At 38.5% G+C, this 15,892-nt stretch overlaps 1 protein-coding gene across 3 annotated transcripts; it reads left to right on the top strand.

Annotated features, from left to right (window-relative positions):
- Nucleotides 1–314: 314 nt before the first annotated feature.
- On the top strand, nt 315–15,263 carry LOC121250028 (protein PSK SIMULATOR 1-like). Of its 3 annotated transcripts, none has more exons than XM_041148937.1 (13): nt 315–533; nt 614–1,004; nt 1,413–1,738; nt 1,892–1,984; nt 2,089–2,179; nt 3,034–3,124; nt 10,543–10,640; nt 12,070–12,139; nt 12,552–12,655; nt 13,843–13,959; nt 14,214–14,290; nt 14,394–14,438; nt 14,580–15,263. In XM_041148937.1, exons 2-13 carry the CDS (start codon nt 684–686, stop codon nt 15,037–15,039), a joined length of 1,893 nt encoding a protein of 630 aa, XP_041004871.1. In that variant the 5' UTR covers nt 315–533; nt 614–683; the 3' UTR covers nt 15,040–15,263. The 3 variants fall into 3 exon arrangements, with proteins under 3 accessions (XP_041004871.1, XP_041004872.1, XP_041004873.1); XM_041148938.1 differs by having other exon boundaries at nt 315–554; nt 611–1,004; XM_041148939.1 differs by having other exon boundaries at nt 520–533; nt 611–1,004.
- Nucleotides 15,264–15,892: the final 629 nt, after the last annotated feature.

The raw sequence follows: 15,892 nt of genomic DNA, 5'->3' as shown, positions 1-15,892 counted from the left end.
AAAATTAACACATTATCTCTTTTAGTTATTAAAGAATTTATATTTGGCATCTAATTTCGATTATTAGCTTGTAAATAAATAGTAATATTTTTATACATATTTCAATCACATTTAAAATGTGACATATTTCAATAGCAGCCATTTAAATGATGGATAAAATAAATTATATAAAAAGTATTAAAAGTGTGTGTCGCAACAAAAATTTAACGAGAATTATGCAATGTGAACGGCATGAAAAACTTTCTCCTAAGGTGGAGCTGAAAAAACAAATGTATTTAAGAAATTAAAAAAAAAAAAAATCAGCCGCCATGTTTGAATATGGATCACCTCACAGCTCCAAGTCCAAACCGGTAATTATCCATGAACATGAGCAGAAGGCAACGGAGGGTCTTTTACCCGCTCTCTCTCCCTTCCGGAAGTGATCCAACCAATATGGAAAATAATATCAATATTTAACTACCCAATTGGACCCAGGAGGGTGGACTTTCCTTGCCTCCCTCCACAGACTTCACCACCCATCGTCATTGGCCCTGGTAAGATTTCCTCGGTTTCCCAAAGTCCTATCTATTTTCGATTCTATTTGATCAAGCTATCTAGCCGGTGTATGTAGCAGAATTCGAGAAAAAAAGGTCTTCGTTCCCATGAACTGAGCGCTTTCGGTGTGATCGTGGTGATTGGTGACGATGGGAGGGCTGTGTTCGAGGAGTTCAAATGAGAAGTACGCGGTTTCTAAAGCGAATGGGTATACCGGTGATCGTTTCCAGTCGAATGTGCATGAGAGTAGTAATTTGACTGCTCCGCCACCGCAGACGTACGAAGTACGAGAACCGAAGAAGGAGACACAAGAACCCGTTGCGGATCGTGAAACGGGTGCGTCAGCAGCAGGTCTTTACGGGGCGACTGGTCCTGATGATTTCTATGATGGAATTCCTCGCTACAACCCGGGGGGGCCTTTGTCACAGAAATCCAGATCAGTAAGGTCGAGGCAGGCAGCTGTGGCAAAGGTAGGTGTTTCTTGGCAAAAAGATTTTCATATTCTTATTATCTATTTCACTTTTTATCACCGTTGAATGAATGAGTTATTTCAGAATAATCAATCTGCATGTGTTCTTCTTTGATGTTATAGCTCTCTCTCTTTCTGCATCTCTTGTATAGTTCCTGACTTTTGGCTTCAGTAGAATCCTACTTAAAATAAAAGTATGTTTCGCCCCCGCCCTGGGGTGGTGTTGAATTGTAGAGAACCATAATTCTAAAGTGCATGCTTCATGGAGATTGTTGCTGTCTGCTGCTTTCGACTTCCCACTTTTACTAGAATCTACTTCGTTACTTCTCTGTTCTGTTTGGTTAGTAAAGGCATCAAGATGCCCTAATCAGTTCCCAGTAAAAGAGCTCTAATCAGTGTAATATTCCAGGTCTCAGAGGTCAGTTCCCGGTTAGGGAAGGCTGGAAGTCTTGGGCTTGGAAAGGCAGTAGAAGTCTTGGACACGCTTGGAAGCAGCATGACGAATTTGAATTCAGGAAGTGGTTTTGTTTCCGGAGCAGCAACTAAAGGCAATGAAATTACTATTTTGGCATTTGAGGTTGCAAACACGATTATGAAAGGTTCAAATTTGATGCAATCCCTTTCAAAAAGAAGTATTAGGCACCTGAAAGAAGTGGTGCTTCCTTCAGATGGTGTGCAACATTTAGTTTCAACAGAAATGGATGAACTCCTACGGATTGTTGCAGCTGACAAAAGGTGGATAGTGGATGAAGTAGTTAATCCTTATGATAGCCTTGCATTTTGTGGTTTTCTTCCCATGGTTGATGTTGCTTGTAATAATTTTCATACAATCATTTTCTTTTTTTTTGGGACTTCAATCTTAGATAAATTATTAAATTACATTTACAGGGAGGAGTTGAAAATATTTTCAGGAGAGGTGGTTCGTTTCGGAAATCGTTGTAAAGATGCTCAGTGGCACAACTTGGACCGCTATTTTGAGAAGTAACATAAATTTTGCTCACTTATTTTGTTTTGCTATAAAGTCCGATATACATGTCAAGTTACAGCATTGTCCTTACTTGGTGACTTTCTGATACACTTTCCAGGATCAGCAGAGATTTTACCCCTCAAAAGCAACTGAAGGATGAGGCAGATTTGGTGATGCAGCAACTCATGACATCGGTTCAGTTTACAGCTGTGAGTATTGTCCTTTGTTTTGTATGGGAGAAATCATTTTTGTTTGGTTCAGAACGTATTAGAAAGTGTAAAAGTTTGGATGAATAAACTTTGGATTCACAAATCTTATGAATGTTTCTGGAAGCTGAATTGATGGCCTTGAAAATTTCTCTTTTTGTAAATAGGTAATCTCAGTTGCAAGCATATCAGAAATCCAGTTATATATATTTTTGCCAATCTAGTTTTTTTTCTTCGGCTCAACAATCTAAGATAATTTTTAGTGTGGGAATAAGCATGTAAAATTTATTTGCTATAGGTGTAGATAAACGGAAAAGAGTGAATAGTTTATGTGTTGGTTAGTAGTGTAGCCACATTGTGTCCTGCATGAATATTTATGGGGAAATCTTGCTCAAATTCTGTGTACTTTGTGGGGTTAAACGGTATTGATTTTCGTTGGGTGAGTATTCAGAGTATGACATCACCTTTAAGACTGCCTTTCACTGGATGGTTGTACTTGTATTCAGAATGATCCGACTGGTAGGTTAGTAAGGCTGTCCTTATTGAGAGGAACCTTTAGTGACTGCTTTTGGAAAATCCAACTCCACAGATGACGTTTAACAAAGGAAATTTGAATAAACTTTAATTTTTTAAACTACACTTGGGAAGCAGTGGTGCCATTCTCTCTCCATTCCATGTTGAGTGATGCAGTAGTTAAGGTTCAATTCATTTAATACACTCTTCAGCTGCTGCAAATGAAGGACATAATGTAGGATCATTATGTGTGGTTCATATCTCCAGACTGTAAGCAATTGACTGAGCATATAACTGACTCAAATATTAAAGGAAGAAAACTCTTATGTTTCTTCTGTTCTCAGGAATTATACCATGAATTGAATGCATTGGACCGATTCCAGCAAGAATATCAGCGTAGGTGTCAGGAGGACAGTTCATTTGCCAGTCAGAAAGGTGATTGCTATTTCTTTTTTTGGGTTGCAAAATGCAGCTGTTCATTTCATGCAGAGGCGCACACACATTATTTCTATTTTTTTAATTTTAGTGTTAGGAGTAGTCACTAGGTCTACTGTTATTCCTGGAAATAAAGATCTTCTTGAAACATTAGAGATTAGAACAGAAAAGTTTTTAGTTACATTTTTTACCTAGATAGAAACAACTGGAATTTTATTTTTGGTCATATGAATTGGAAAAGATGATTTAACACCAGGCATGAAACATATTTGGAATGGAACTGTAAATGAATTTTAAAGATATTGGGGAAAGTATATGCTATACAAGCATTAACAATACCAAGCAAGCCATTCAAGGTAATAAAAATCAGGTAGGAAACCTCAAACAGTTGTCCCAAAGGAAATAATTCCACGAGGAATTTAAAACATATGTTACTTCTTTTTGATAAGTAATCAAGAAGTTTTATTCATAGTAATAGGCAAAGCCCAAGTACACAGGAAGTATCCATGTGAAATACCTATCTATAATGTACAACAGAAAGAAGAAATTCATGAACATTGAGTCCATTACAAACAATAGCCCCCACCCAAGGAAACAATGTTTTAAAGAAAAAAAGTTTAAGCTCCTCCATTGTTCTCTCTTGGTTTTCGAAGCTTCTATCATTTCGCTCCCGCCAAATACACCAACACATACATATAGGGACCATTTTCCATTTTGCTGCAACTTGTGTGTTTCCACAAAGACCTCTCCAGCATGCTAGAATGTCCACCAATCTACCTAGCATAACCCATGATAAACCAAGTCCTGTAAAAAAATCAGCCCATAGGGTTCTGGCCACCTCGCAATGTAGAAACAAATGATCAACAGATTCGCCATCTTTCTTACACATATAACACCAGTCTAATACCATTAATCGACGTTTCTTTAGATTATTTGTGGTGAGCATTTTGTCCAAAGTTGCTGTCCAAACAAAAAAAGCTTCTTTTGAAGGAGCTTTGGTTTGCCAGATGCTCTTCTATGGGAATGAGAGTCTGCCCTGATTTGATAAAACTCTGTGAAATGATTGGACCATGAATCTACCTTTTTTGGAAGGGCTCCAAAACATCCTATCCATTGTACCCTCAGTCATACGTACTGAATACAGAGCCGCATAGAAGTATGAAATAACTTCCATCTCCCAATCGTGGGCTGTCCTAATGAAGTCCACATTCCATTGAGGGGAGCCATTAGAAAAAACCAAAAGGTCTGCTATCGTTGCATCCTTTACTCGTGCTAACTCAAAAATGGCTGGGAAGGTGTCTTTAAGACAGCATTCACCACACCATTTATCATACCAAAATCTGACGCGAGAGCCATTGCCCACCCCAGTATGTGTATGTCTCCTGAAAGTCTCCCAACCCTTCCTAATGTTTTTCCACAACCCTACCCCATGTGAACCACATACCTCCTTCGAGCACCAATCGCCCCATGCTTCCCCGACCTGTGCATCGATGACCGACTTCCACAAAGCCCCCCTTTCTTGTTGGTACCGCCACAACCATTGACCCAATAAAGCTTGATTGAATTTAGTCAAGTTATGAATACCCAATTCACCCCCAAAAACTGGAGTGCATACCGTGTTCCAATTGACCAGATGGAACTTGAACTCGTCCCCTAAACCACTCCACAAGAAATCATGTTGTAACTTCTCAATACGGTTGGCAATCTTTGCTGGGAGTGGGAACAGAGACAAAAAGTAGGTGGGAAGGTTAGAGAGAGTACTTTTGATCAATGTAAGCCTCCCATCTTTAGATAAATACAACCTCTTCCAAGATGCCACCCTACGCTCCACCTTTTCAATCACAAGATTCCAAATCTGCTTTGATTTGAAGGAGGCACTCAATGGTAATCCAAGATACTAAATAGGTAAATAGGATACCTTATATCCCAAGAGAAAGGGTAGAGCTGCCACTTTAGGAACATTCCCCACCGCCACCGGCACCATCTCAGACTTTGACAGATTAACTTTCAAACCCAAAACGGCTTTGAAGCAAAGAAGTAGGGCCCTCAAAGATTATGTCCGAGATTTGCTCCACAAAATATAAGAGTATCATCAGTAAACTACAAATGAGAAATATCAAGAGAGTTGAAGTTACCATTCCCCACCGAGAAACCATGGAGAAAACTACCTTCCACAAGCCTTACAATCATCTTACTAAGAGCTTCCATTACGAGTAGGAATAATAATGGAGATAGCGGATCTTCCTGTCTCAACCCACGGGAGGAGTCAAAGAAGCCCACTGGAGAATCATTCACCAAAATAGAGAATTGAACTATTGAGATACAAAACTCTATCCATTTCATCCATCTCTCTCCAAAACCGCATCTTGCAAGTAAATAGAGCAAAAATTTCCAGTTAACGTGATCATAGGCTTTTTCCATGTCTAATTTGCAGATTATCCCAGGTTCCCAAGATTTGAGACGTCCCTCCAACACTTCATTTGCAATTAGAACCGAGTCTAGAATTTGTCTACCTTTGACAAATTCGTTTTGTGGCTTCGAAATTAACTTTTCCATCACCGTACTCAGTCAATTTGCTAGCACTTTGGAGAGAATCTTATAGACCCCTGTCACAAGGCTAATAGGACGATAATCACGAACATCCACTGACCCCACCTTTTTTGGTATGAGTGCTAAGAAGGTGGCATTGAGGCTTCTTTCGAAACTAGCATAATAATGGAACTCTTGAAAAACCCGCATAAGATCACCCTTGATCACCTCCCAACAGGTTTGAAAGAAGCCAATAGTAAAACCATCAGGGTCCAGGGCCTTATCACTAGCCATACCACGGACAACTTTGCATACTTCTTCTTCTTCAAAGGGCCTTTCGATCCACCCTGCACACTGTTGGTCTAAGACTGAGAATGTCAACCCATTTGTTAACGGTCTCCAAGATTGTTGTTCGGATAGAAGATGTTCATAATACTATACCAAGTGCTCCTCAATACTTGGTTGATACGAAAAACTACACCATCAACCATCAAAGTATCTGAAGCATTGATCCTCCGACGCGAATTAGCCACCCTATGAAAGAACTTTGTACATCTATCTCCCTCCTTAAGCCATAAAGCCCTCGATTTCTATCTCCAAGAGGTCTCTTCCATTAGTAACACTCGTTCAAGATCTGTAACTACCTGTCTCTTGTGAACTTTTTGAACTTCATTAAGAATTCTTGCCTTCTCCTCTCCCTCCAGGCCTTGTAACTCCTCCATAAGGGAATGTTGCTATGATATAATATCGTCAAACACTTGTTCATTCCATAACTTGAAATCATATTTCAGCGCATTTAGTTTCCTTGCTAGAATGTAGCTTGGAGATCCTTGGAACTCATATGAAGACCACCATTATCTGACCCTGTCTACAAAACCGTCAGATTTAAGCCACATATTTTCAAATTTGAAATACCTTCTACCTCCTTGGATGCCTCCACAATCCAAAAAGATAGGGAAGTGATCAGAACAAACTCTAGGTAAGTGTCTTTGAATTACATCAAGAAAGTGTGATTCCCATTCTGAAGTTAACAAAAATCTATCGATTCTCGACCAAGAAGGGAGATCTCGAGTATTGGACCAAGTATATAAGCCTCCCGTTAGTGGAATATCCATAAGCTCCTGTTCTGAAATAAAATCAAAGAATTCCCTCATAACGGAAGTTTTGTGGGATGTACCTGATCATTCACTTGGGAAGCGAGATACATTGAAGTCTCCTCCTATACAACTTGGTACATCCCACCATCTAATGATTTCAGCCAACTCTTCCCACAATAAGCTTCTTTCTGAGTCAATATTAGGATCGTATACACCTACAAATGCCTAACGAAACCCATCTTCTACATTTACAAAGGAGCACGCCACAATGAATTTACTCGCACATTCCTCTACTCTTTCCACCACTCTTTTATCGAACATGATAAGAATACCACCCGAAGCACCTTTGGAAGGTAGATACGACCACCCAACATGATGCCCTCTCCACAAACTATGAATTATTTGCCTTGTAATTAGTTCTAGTTTGGTCTCTTGCAAGCAAATGATATCACCCTGCCATTGTCGGAGTAAGTTTCTGACTAGGAGTTGTTTGGCCTACTCGTTCAGCCCCCTTACATTCCAAGATATAATTTTTGGCTTCATAACAAAACCATTGATGCCCTTCCCTTCCCACGCCCCCGACAAGAACTTCGCTCCCCTCCCTCATCGTTCATATCCCACATAAGCCTCTTGAATTCTCTTTTTCTTTTTTTGTCCAAAGCCTGTGAGGGACCAGCTTTAATTGGTGTGTTTGCAGCTTCAATAGCTGTGAGTAACGCCAAAAATTCATCTTCAAAGCCCACACGTGTAATCCTAACAATAAGTTTGATTTCCATGACTTTTTGGATTACCCAACCTGAGACCCTTGGATGAAAAGAGTTCAGGGGAGTGAGTTCTATCCCCTGAGCAGGGCACCTGCCCCTCACTGCATCCTCCCCTCCTTCAATCATCATCTCCACTCTATTTGTAGATTCACAAACTACCAGAATACCTTCCATTGCACTGTCCTCTAGATTACCCAATCTAGCCGCACTGAGATGGTCCTCCAACATGGGTTTCACGGCTGCTGAAGAAGGTTCCAGAGCCATACACAATATCTGTGTAGTTGAAGATGACAGTGATGGCCCAGACAACACCTCCGTCAAGTTCTGTGATTTTTCACAATGTTTCAACCCACCCAACAGCTCACCCATCCTTTACTCTGTAGCCTTTTGAGGAATAATAGCTTCCACAGACACCGGCAACAATGTTAGCGCCATCGAGATGGCTGGAGGCAACCCAGAGGGGACCGTTGCACCCTTCTGTGCCACCCCACAAGACAATGATCCTTTCGATGAGAAACCAAAAACCTCCTCTGAAGCTTCGTGAGGGATCGTAACTACCACAGACGCTGGTGATGTCATTATTGTCGTCGTGATGAGTGGAGGCAACGCAGAGGGGTCCATCACACCCTTATGTGCCACCCCACGAGACGAGGAACCTCCCGATGACATACCCGTCTGATACGCACCTTCCTCTGTAAACGAGAACACTTCTGGCACTAAGTTTCTGCTGCAGATATCGCCGGAAGCAATCCCTGAGGATGACGGTGCCGAGCCGTCGATGGTTGTCAATGGCAGTTGTTGTCGACGTTGTTGGGCCAACAGCCCACATGGCTCAGTGGCTTTCAAGCCCTTCACCAGAGAAGGCCCAGCCCTCTTGAGGCGCCGCCTCCACTTGGGTTGGGCTTGGTGTGACCGGCCCAGGCCTGGCTTTCAGCCTTAACCCAGCACCCTGATGACCCAAGCCTACTCCTAGGCCCAATTTCCTACCAGCGCTTCAATGACATTCTTCAAATTACTGAGTTCACCCTTCACACCTTTCAATTCCTGTTTTATCCCAAAAATGGTCATCTGTTCCTCCCTTTCCAACGTGCAGGGGCTTGACACAACAGCTCCCACTAATTCAGGTAAAGGAGTTTTAACAACCTGAGAGCACTCTCCTGCACCCCCTTTCTCCTTGTCCTTTTCTCCAATTTGAGAAGCCATCTTCTGACACGTACTGCCATGCACCACCACCCTGCCTACTCTACCTCCACCAGTAGTCTCAACGCAGGACCTGGCTTGCCCACCCACCTCTTTCCCCTTCTCCCTTTCCTGACCCACTGCCTGAACCTTAGAGGAGCATGACAACATAAGCTTCATATCCATGGACAGCTTTTCCACCCCTGACCTTCCATCCCTGCCGGAAACACCAGCATTCCTCGACGGCCATGACCACTGTATTCAGTTACTTCCAGGTAATACCCAAAAGAATTAACACGCCGATGAGGAACTAATGTCAAGGACCCAACTCGAAAAGTCTTGTAAAACTCATTTCTTCCCTCTGCAAAATAGCACTCCTCCATCGTGTTTGCTAGCCAGCGGGAGCAAGGAATACTAAAAGACTTCACCTTTGAAAACTTCCTACCTCTTTCAGTAATACGAAAACAGTTTCCCCCTCTAGAGATAAGATGAACATCTTATTTTCTATTAATAAGTGTTTTACAACACCCATCTTAACTCAGCACAATATCAGTCTCAAGGAAAAACTAATGAGAATATGATTCCCGGGAAGAATCACCAGAAAACTCACTCATGTTGGAAGACTGTACAGAGAGAAAACCAACTCACTCAAAAAGGATTCTTCAAGGAGAGAGAAATTTTATGAAGACTAAACTGCCAATTTTGACAGATTCAAGCAAAATGAACTTTAAAGATGCACTCCAACAAAATGAGATTCTGGGAAAATATTGTATAAATAATATCGAGTAATATGAAAGCTGTTAATTCTATGAAAGCTATTCACAATGTAAGTTAGAACTTAAACCTAATTGTAGTGAGATAGTTCGAGTTGATTATTTTTGGGTTTTAGGAAATGAGAGAAAAAAAATTGAATAAAAAATATTATAAAGTTAAATTATTGTTAGAATATAGTTTTATAATATTATTTTTGTATGGGATTTGAAAAAATTGAATTGTTTTTTATTTTTTGTTTGACAGTTTGGGAAAGTTTTAATGATTAGTTTGAAAAAGTTGTAATAATTAGTTTGAAAATATTTGTATATGAATTATGTTTGGGAAGGATATGGGATGAGATGAGATGATAATTTTTGGATGAGATCTATTACCAAACAAGCCCCGTGGAATAGAATTATGTGAATAGTAGTGAAATGGTTTGAGTTAAGATGTTTTATTTGGGAAAGGAGAGAAAAAGTTGAATAAAAATATTATTCAACTGTTTGAATATAATTTATTATTATTACTTTTGTTTTGAAGTTTGAAATTTTTTTATTGATTTTTGGGTTTTGTTTTGAAGCTTGTAAAAGTTCGTAATGATTAGGTAATGATTAGAAGAAAAAGTTGAAGATTTGAAATTGAAAAGTTTTTTGTTTTTAAAGTTATGCTCGGGAAGGAAATTGTGAGAAGTTTTGAGAATTTTTCATCTCATCTCATCTCATTACCCAAACGTACAAAGTATCTTACTACTATTCACAAAATTCTCATCTCATCTCATCTTACTCCTCAAACGAACCACAAGCCCTAAGTCCGTCTGACTTTTTATATATGTAACTTTGGGATGGAGATAGGGGGACCAAAGGGGGCCAACCCCTCCCAAATTAAAAAATACAACCATTTTTTTCTGAAAAAAATGCAGCCTTTATGCTTTTAATAATACTTGGTAAGAGTTCCTCCAAACATTTTTACAATATTTGTATGTATTGTAACTCAGAATTAGAGAGTTTTTGTTTTCAGTAAAATGACATGGAGAATATTAGTTTTGTAAATAAATATGAAGATTCATCTATTTTATCCATTTTTATTTGTCATGTAGGTGACAACCTTGGGATCATGAAGGCAGAACTGAAAAGCCAAAAAAAGCAAGTAAAAAATTTAAAGAAAAAATCCCTCTGGTCCAGAAGCATGGAAGAGGTAACTTTACTACCCTCTTGAATAGCTTTTCTGGAGAAATTGTTAACTCAATGTGTTTAACACTAATTTATGAATAATTCCTTAATGGATTTTTTGACCATTAGATCTGTTGGTTGGTGTTGCTAACATACCTTTCATTTCTAGTTAGGTGTTTCTCTTGAATATGTCCTATGTACTTGGACTGTCTTTTGCTCAATAAAATCCTTGACTACTTATATAAAAAGGATTATACCTTTTTTTTTGGAAAATTTCTGATTTTTTTTATCATTTAACAGACTTCCCCTCCCTAAAAGATTGGTTTAAGTCATCAAGTTTAGGTCCCATACTAAAATGGGCCCAGAAATGAATTACTTGTCTCTTAGGCTAGGGTCGAGAAAATGATTTGCAACCTGGTTTTAAATGGACCAAGAGCCACTGTTGATCACATATGCTGTGGTCCAAATACCTCATATTCAGAGACACTGGTTAAGACTGAGGGTGCAGAAGCAGGAAGGTGTGAGACACCTGCTTCCACCTAACCAAAGGTCATTTTCCACTTGTTCTCATTGGTCATAGATGGAAAGAGGAAATGCTAGATGTGATCCTACATTGTAATCATAAAATTTAACAATAATTTAGTGTGATTTCGCTATGAACAATACGAATCAGAGTTTGAAGAAGGGGAGCAAGAAACAGTCTATGAACTACAAAAGATAGGAGAGGATTTATTCAATCGCATAGTTTGGGCTCCCATAATATGGCTCCCTTGGGGCTTTCTGATTGATTGTGTCAAGAAACATTGTATAGGTAACGTGAAAATGGACCCAAAGAATTTGATTAGTAAAGCAGAAGACGTCCCTGTGATATCGTAATTTTCATATATCTGTAGCATGAGCTATAGCTTGTCAACAATTTTTACTGACAAAAAAAATGACAAAGCGATTAGGAAATTAAACAGAGAAAGTGGGCCAGAGAGTGAATGGATCTCAGGCAAAGGTACTTAAGAAAGTGTTTGTACTTAGGCAAGCTAGATTGTGGAGAGAACAAGCAGCTAAATTTTTCACAAGGTGAGAGTCAAGACGAATCTTGTATGTGGAGCATCAGAGCTGGTGTCATACCAACCCAATCACATAGGCCATGTGAGAGTGGGGAGTACTCATTACAGAAGACAGAACGTATACGCCAGAGGGGTGGGGGAGGTTGTGAGAAAGTGAAGAGAAACAAGCCAAGAATGCAACTATTGGCTTACAAAATATCTATACTGTGTTCATAATGGTCTCTCTGTATGCATTTTTGCATATTCTGTTGGTTGTTTGTAATAGCTTTCCATTGTACTTTTAATCTTTCTTTCTGCTGTAGTTGTACTCAAATGAATTTTTACCTTAGAAATTAGAATTAATCTTACAAATTTAAAATATTAGCTTGAGACATACAATAATTTGGATAACAGGTGATGGAGAAGCTTGTAGATATTGTTCGTTTCTTGCATTTGGAGATCCATAATACCTTCAGCAGTACTGGTATGTCTGCATTTAGAGTGTTGACTGTGTTTAAGCTTTCTTTGTTTCATGTTCATCTTGTTAAGTAATATATTGTTCAAACATCCAATTATACCTATAATAATATTATCATCAATGTCATCACCATGTTTATCATGTCAAATACATCACTTATAGTTCATTTTCAAGGATAGCTTCAGTAAGCAAGGCAGGATTTTTGTAATTTTAATCAGTGTGTGATCAGAAACAAAGTGTTTGTATTAGGCCTTTGTGAAATAATATGCGGTTTAAAGTGACATTTTAAGGTGGTTGTTCTCTTAATCCAGGCTCACCATTGTGTTGGTTGGTTTTTGAGTGATCCATGCTTCATAGTTATAACAAACATAATTACTAACAAACATGTTAATTATGTTTCGCTGTCTGCAATTTTCAGACGCTCGCAAACCAGTAGATGAATCCCTGAGCAGTCGCCAGAGATTAGGACCTGCCGGACTTTCATTGCATTATGCAAACATAGTCATCCAAATTGATAATCTTGTAAGTGTGCCATCACTTCTAACTGCCTTTTTCATGTTATGTAGTTTCTTTCACTTTTTATTTTTCTTCTGGATTTCCTGGAAATACAATTAATAATAAGCTTATATGATTGCTGTTATCGCTGTTAGTTGTATTAACTCATAATTTCTCAGGTCTTTGTATGGAATATCTAGCTTATCTGGGGAATTTTAAAGTAACTTGTAATCAAGATATGGATACTGGTTTGAAGAAATTGAGAGATAAGATAGGGACAATTAGCAAATTGTGAAAGAAGATTAGGTCAAGTACATTTGGTGCTAAATAGCATGGGATGGTGGGAAGAATATCTTCGTAATCAAATTAAGTACTTTTGAATGTGTTATGAGGAAGTGGGCTTGCAAATAGATTTTTTGAATTGGTTGTTATAACCTACTTAAAGAATTAGCTTTCGAATGACTCCAGTTTCACCTCGATCCAAAGCATGAGCAGTTATCATTGAAATACAGAGGTACTTAATGACAGAGCTCTCTTGGCACAAAAATGCTCCAATGTCCATCAACAATATTTAGCAATGGTGTAATATGGAAGAGGTACTTAATTATCATTCCTAGGAGTGAAGAATTGAAAGTTTGGATAGGCATTGAATTGATTATCGAAGATATGATTTTGGATATGTGGCATCAGATACATGTGGCATTCAATTATCGAAGATATGTTTGTTTGTTGTTGTTTATTTTTTTGCATCTTGAAATGGGCATTCTTCTTCCTTGAGTGCATCAGAAGCCACAGATAATGAAATTGTGAGGGCAAAGGGAAGGAATCTCTGACATTGTGAATCGGACTGACTACTACTACACTGTTCTATCCAGGGGGCAGGCTTCAGTACTGAAGGACAGACGAATTTTAACAGAAAACTTATCTTATTTATGGGATTATTCCCATCGTAGTCTCATTAGGCTTATATTGTTTCTTAGAAAAACACCATATTGTTTGAGGAATATCTTGCTGCATTATCCCAAGTGTTTTTCCAAATGGATTGAGACAATTGACGACAAAAGTGTTGGATCACCAGCCAAACTTTGTTGTCCAAATTAACTCCAATAGCACCTAGTTTTGGTATTTCCTTGGTTAACATGTTTTCTGCTACTTTATGTTATTCAACTTCTTAAGTTTTAAATGATTTATTCAGTCAGCTTTGATGAAATCAGGTACTCCGCTCAAGTTCTGCGGCTCCAAATACAAGGGATGCATTATACGAGAGCTTGCCACCTAGTATAAAATCAGCTCTACGCTCCAAACTACAACCTTTCAATGCTAAAGTAGAGGTATAATCTCATTTGGTGGCATTTTGTTAATTTTTTTCCTTGGACAAGGCGTTGAAGGTTCTTTGGGAATCAATCTAATCTCCAGGAGTATAAGTCCCCCTGCCCCAAACCTATTGGGAAAAACTATACACGATTTTTTCCACTTACATGTTCATTCAATTAGAATAGTGCTTTATATAGAATTCATCCTTACATAAATTATTCTTATCCCAACTCAAGATGATGAGTTTCCTATTGCAATTCGTTTTCTGTAGCTCACTATTACTGACATTAAAGCTGAAATGGAGAAGACTTTGCAGTGGCTCGTTCCAATTGCCACAAACACAGCCAAGTAAGATGGCCTGCTTTTCTATTGACTCCTATCAGTGAAAATTGTCTTGGCTTTTTGTCTAATCATTAGTATGTTGCTTTTGGTTGCATATAAACTATATCAGGGCCCATCATGGTTTTGGCTGGGTCGGGGAGTGGGCGAGTACCGGGTGAGTAACAATAATAATAACCTCTTTTTTTTTCCCTTCCTTAGCAAGTTGTCAATTTTCCCTTTTTATTTTTAAGATGAACCGGGATTTGTTATTTCTTTTTGTATGTTATTTATAAGATATGAATTTTCGTTCATACAGTTCTGAGCTAAACAGGAAGGCCACTGTGCAGACTGATGTGATTAGAATTGAGACACTCCACCATGCAGATAAGGAAAAAACTGAAGCCTATATAATTGAACTAGTATTGTGGCTTCACCAATTAATCAACCAAAGTAAATCTAATACAAACGGTGGTGGGAAGAGGTCAACAACAACTCAGCAGCCCAAGCAAGAGCCATCCACCAATGCCAAGCCACCCATGCTAACAAGCGAAGAGCAGGAGATGCTTCAGCGTGTAAGTAAGAAAAGATGGTCAGCAGGCGGCAGTAAGAGTCAGAAGTTTAATAGCTCTGGGAAGGCCATCTTGGAAAAGCAAAGTAGGTTGAGCAAGAGTTACAACCACTCCTCGAGGAGAAGAAGCAAGCAATTGCTGTCTTCTAATGAGCCATCTTCCGGGCTTCCTGTCATTGAGTTAGGCATTGAAAAGGGGCACGCATGAATGTTGTTTAAATGCTTTACAGAATGGAAAAGGCCTTTAAATTTGAGTTAGAGAGTCAGATACTGGTAAAAGTTAAAACAATCGGTCTGCTAGTGTAAATGTACTGTATTTATGCCATTGTAGACGATATAGAAAAAAAAAAAGAGTCAACTTTCTGTGCATCCATCCATCACACCCTGGATTTCTTTATCATGCATTGGGACAATGATTTACTTGGCATAGCATGACTTCAAGTATTGATTTGGATAGAAAAGGATAGTGTTTTGGAACACAAAATTGGAACACGGACACAACAAACGAAATTACTATTTGTTGCTGGATTCACGTCTCAATTCCGTGCCTGAATCCATGTAGGTAGTAGAGAAATGATATTTGCAGTCGTAAACTGTGCAACTGTCGTATAATTTCTTTGAAAAAAATGAATAAATACAATATTTACATTAATTTTTTATTAATAAATTTCATTCTTTTTTAAAATGATTGCGTAACGTTTACACTCTACGATTGGATGTAACATTACGCATATAGAAATTTTAGGAAAATACAAATCCTTTGTATGTGCATCACACTCAATTTAATTTATAATTAATATCTCAATCATTGTCTTTCTTTAGAATTTCGAAAATCTAATTATTATTACCATATATGAATGGAAATGATTTATATATATTATTAATCTACCAAACCAAAAAGCATCGACCACATTCGTCACTTTTGATTATCTTGTTAACGTGGGAAGCTATTTGTCTAAGGAGGAAGATATGTTTCATGTGGATTGTGAACATTTCTATTGGTACGTGACACGTCCATTCTTACATCTTTGGACATTATTTATTCATTTGTTTGGCGGTAA

Source organism: Juglans microcarpa x Juglans regia, chromosome 2D (assembly GCF_004785595.1).
Source record: "Juglans microcarpa x Juglans regia isolate MS1-56 chromosome 2D, Jm3101_v1.0, whole genome shotgun sequence".
NCBI lineage: Eukaryota > Viridiplantae > Streptophyta > Magnoliopsida > Fagales > Juglandaceae > Juglans > Juglans microcarpa x Juglans regia.
The sequence above is the reverse complement of the archived record's forward strand: the minus strand, read 5'-3'. Positions and strand labels throughout refer to the sequence as shown.

What these genes read in the sequence shown, in the direction of transcription:
- LOC121250028 (XM_041148937.1), top strand. Translation starts at nt 684, where the DNA reads ATGGGAGGGCTGTGTTCGAGGAGTTCAAATGAGAAGTACGCGGTTTCT. An exon ending in GGTCCAGAAGCATGGAAGAG is followed by an intron (nt 10,641 to 12,069) that starts GTAACTTTACTA and finishes TTTGGATAACAG; the next exon opens with GTGATGGAGAAGCTTGTAGA. An exon ending in CTTTCAATGCTAAAGTAGAG is followed by an intron (nt 13,960 to 14,213) that starts GTATAATCTCAT and finishes CGTTTTCTGTAG; the next exon opens with CTCACTATTACTGACATTAA.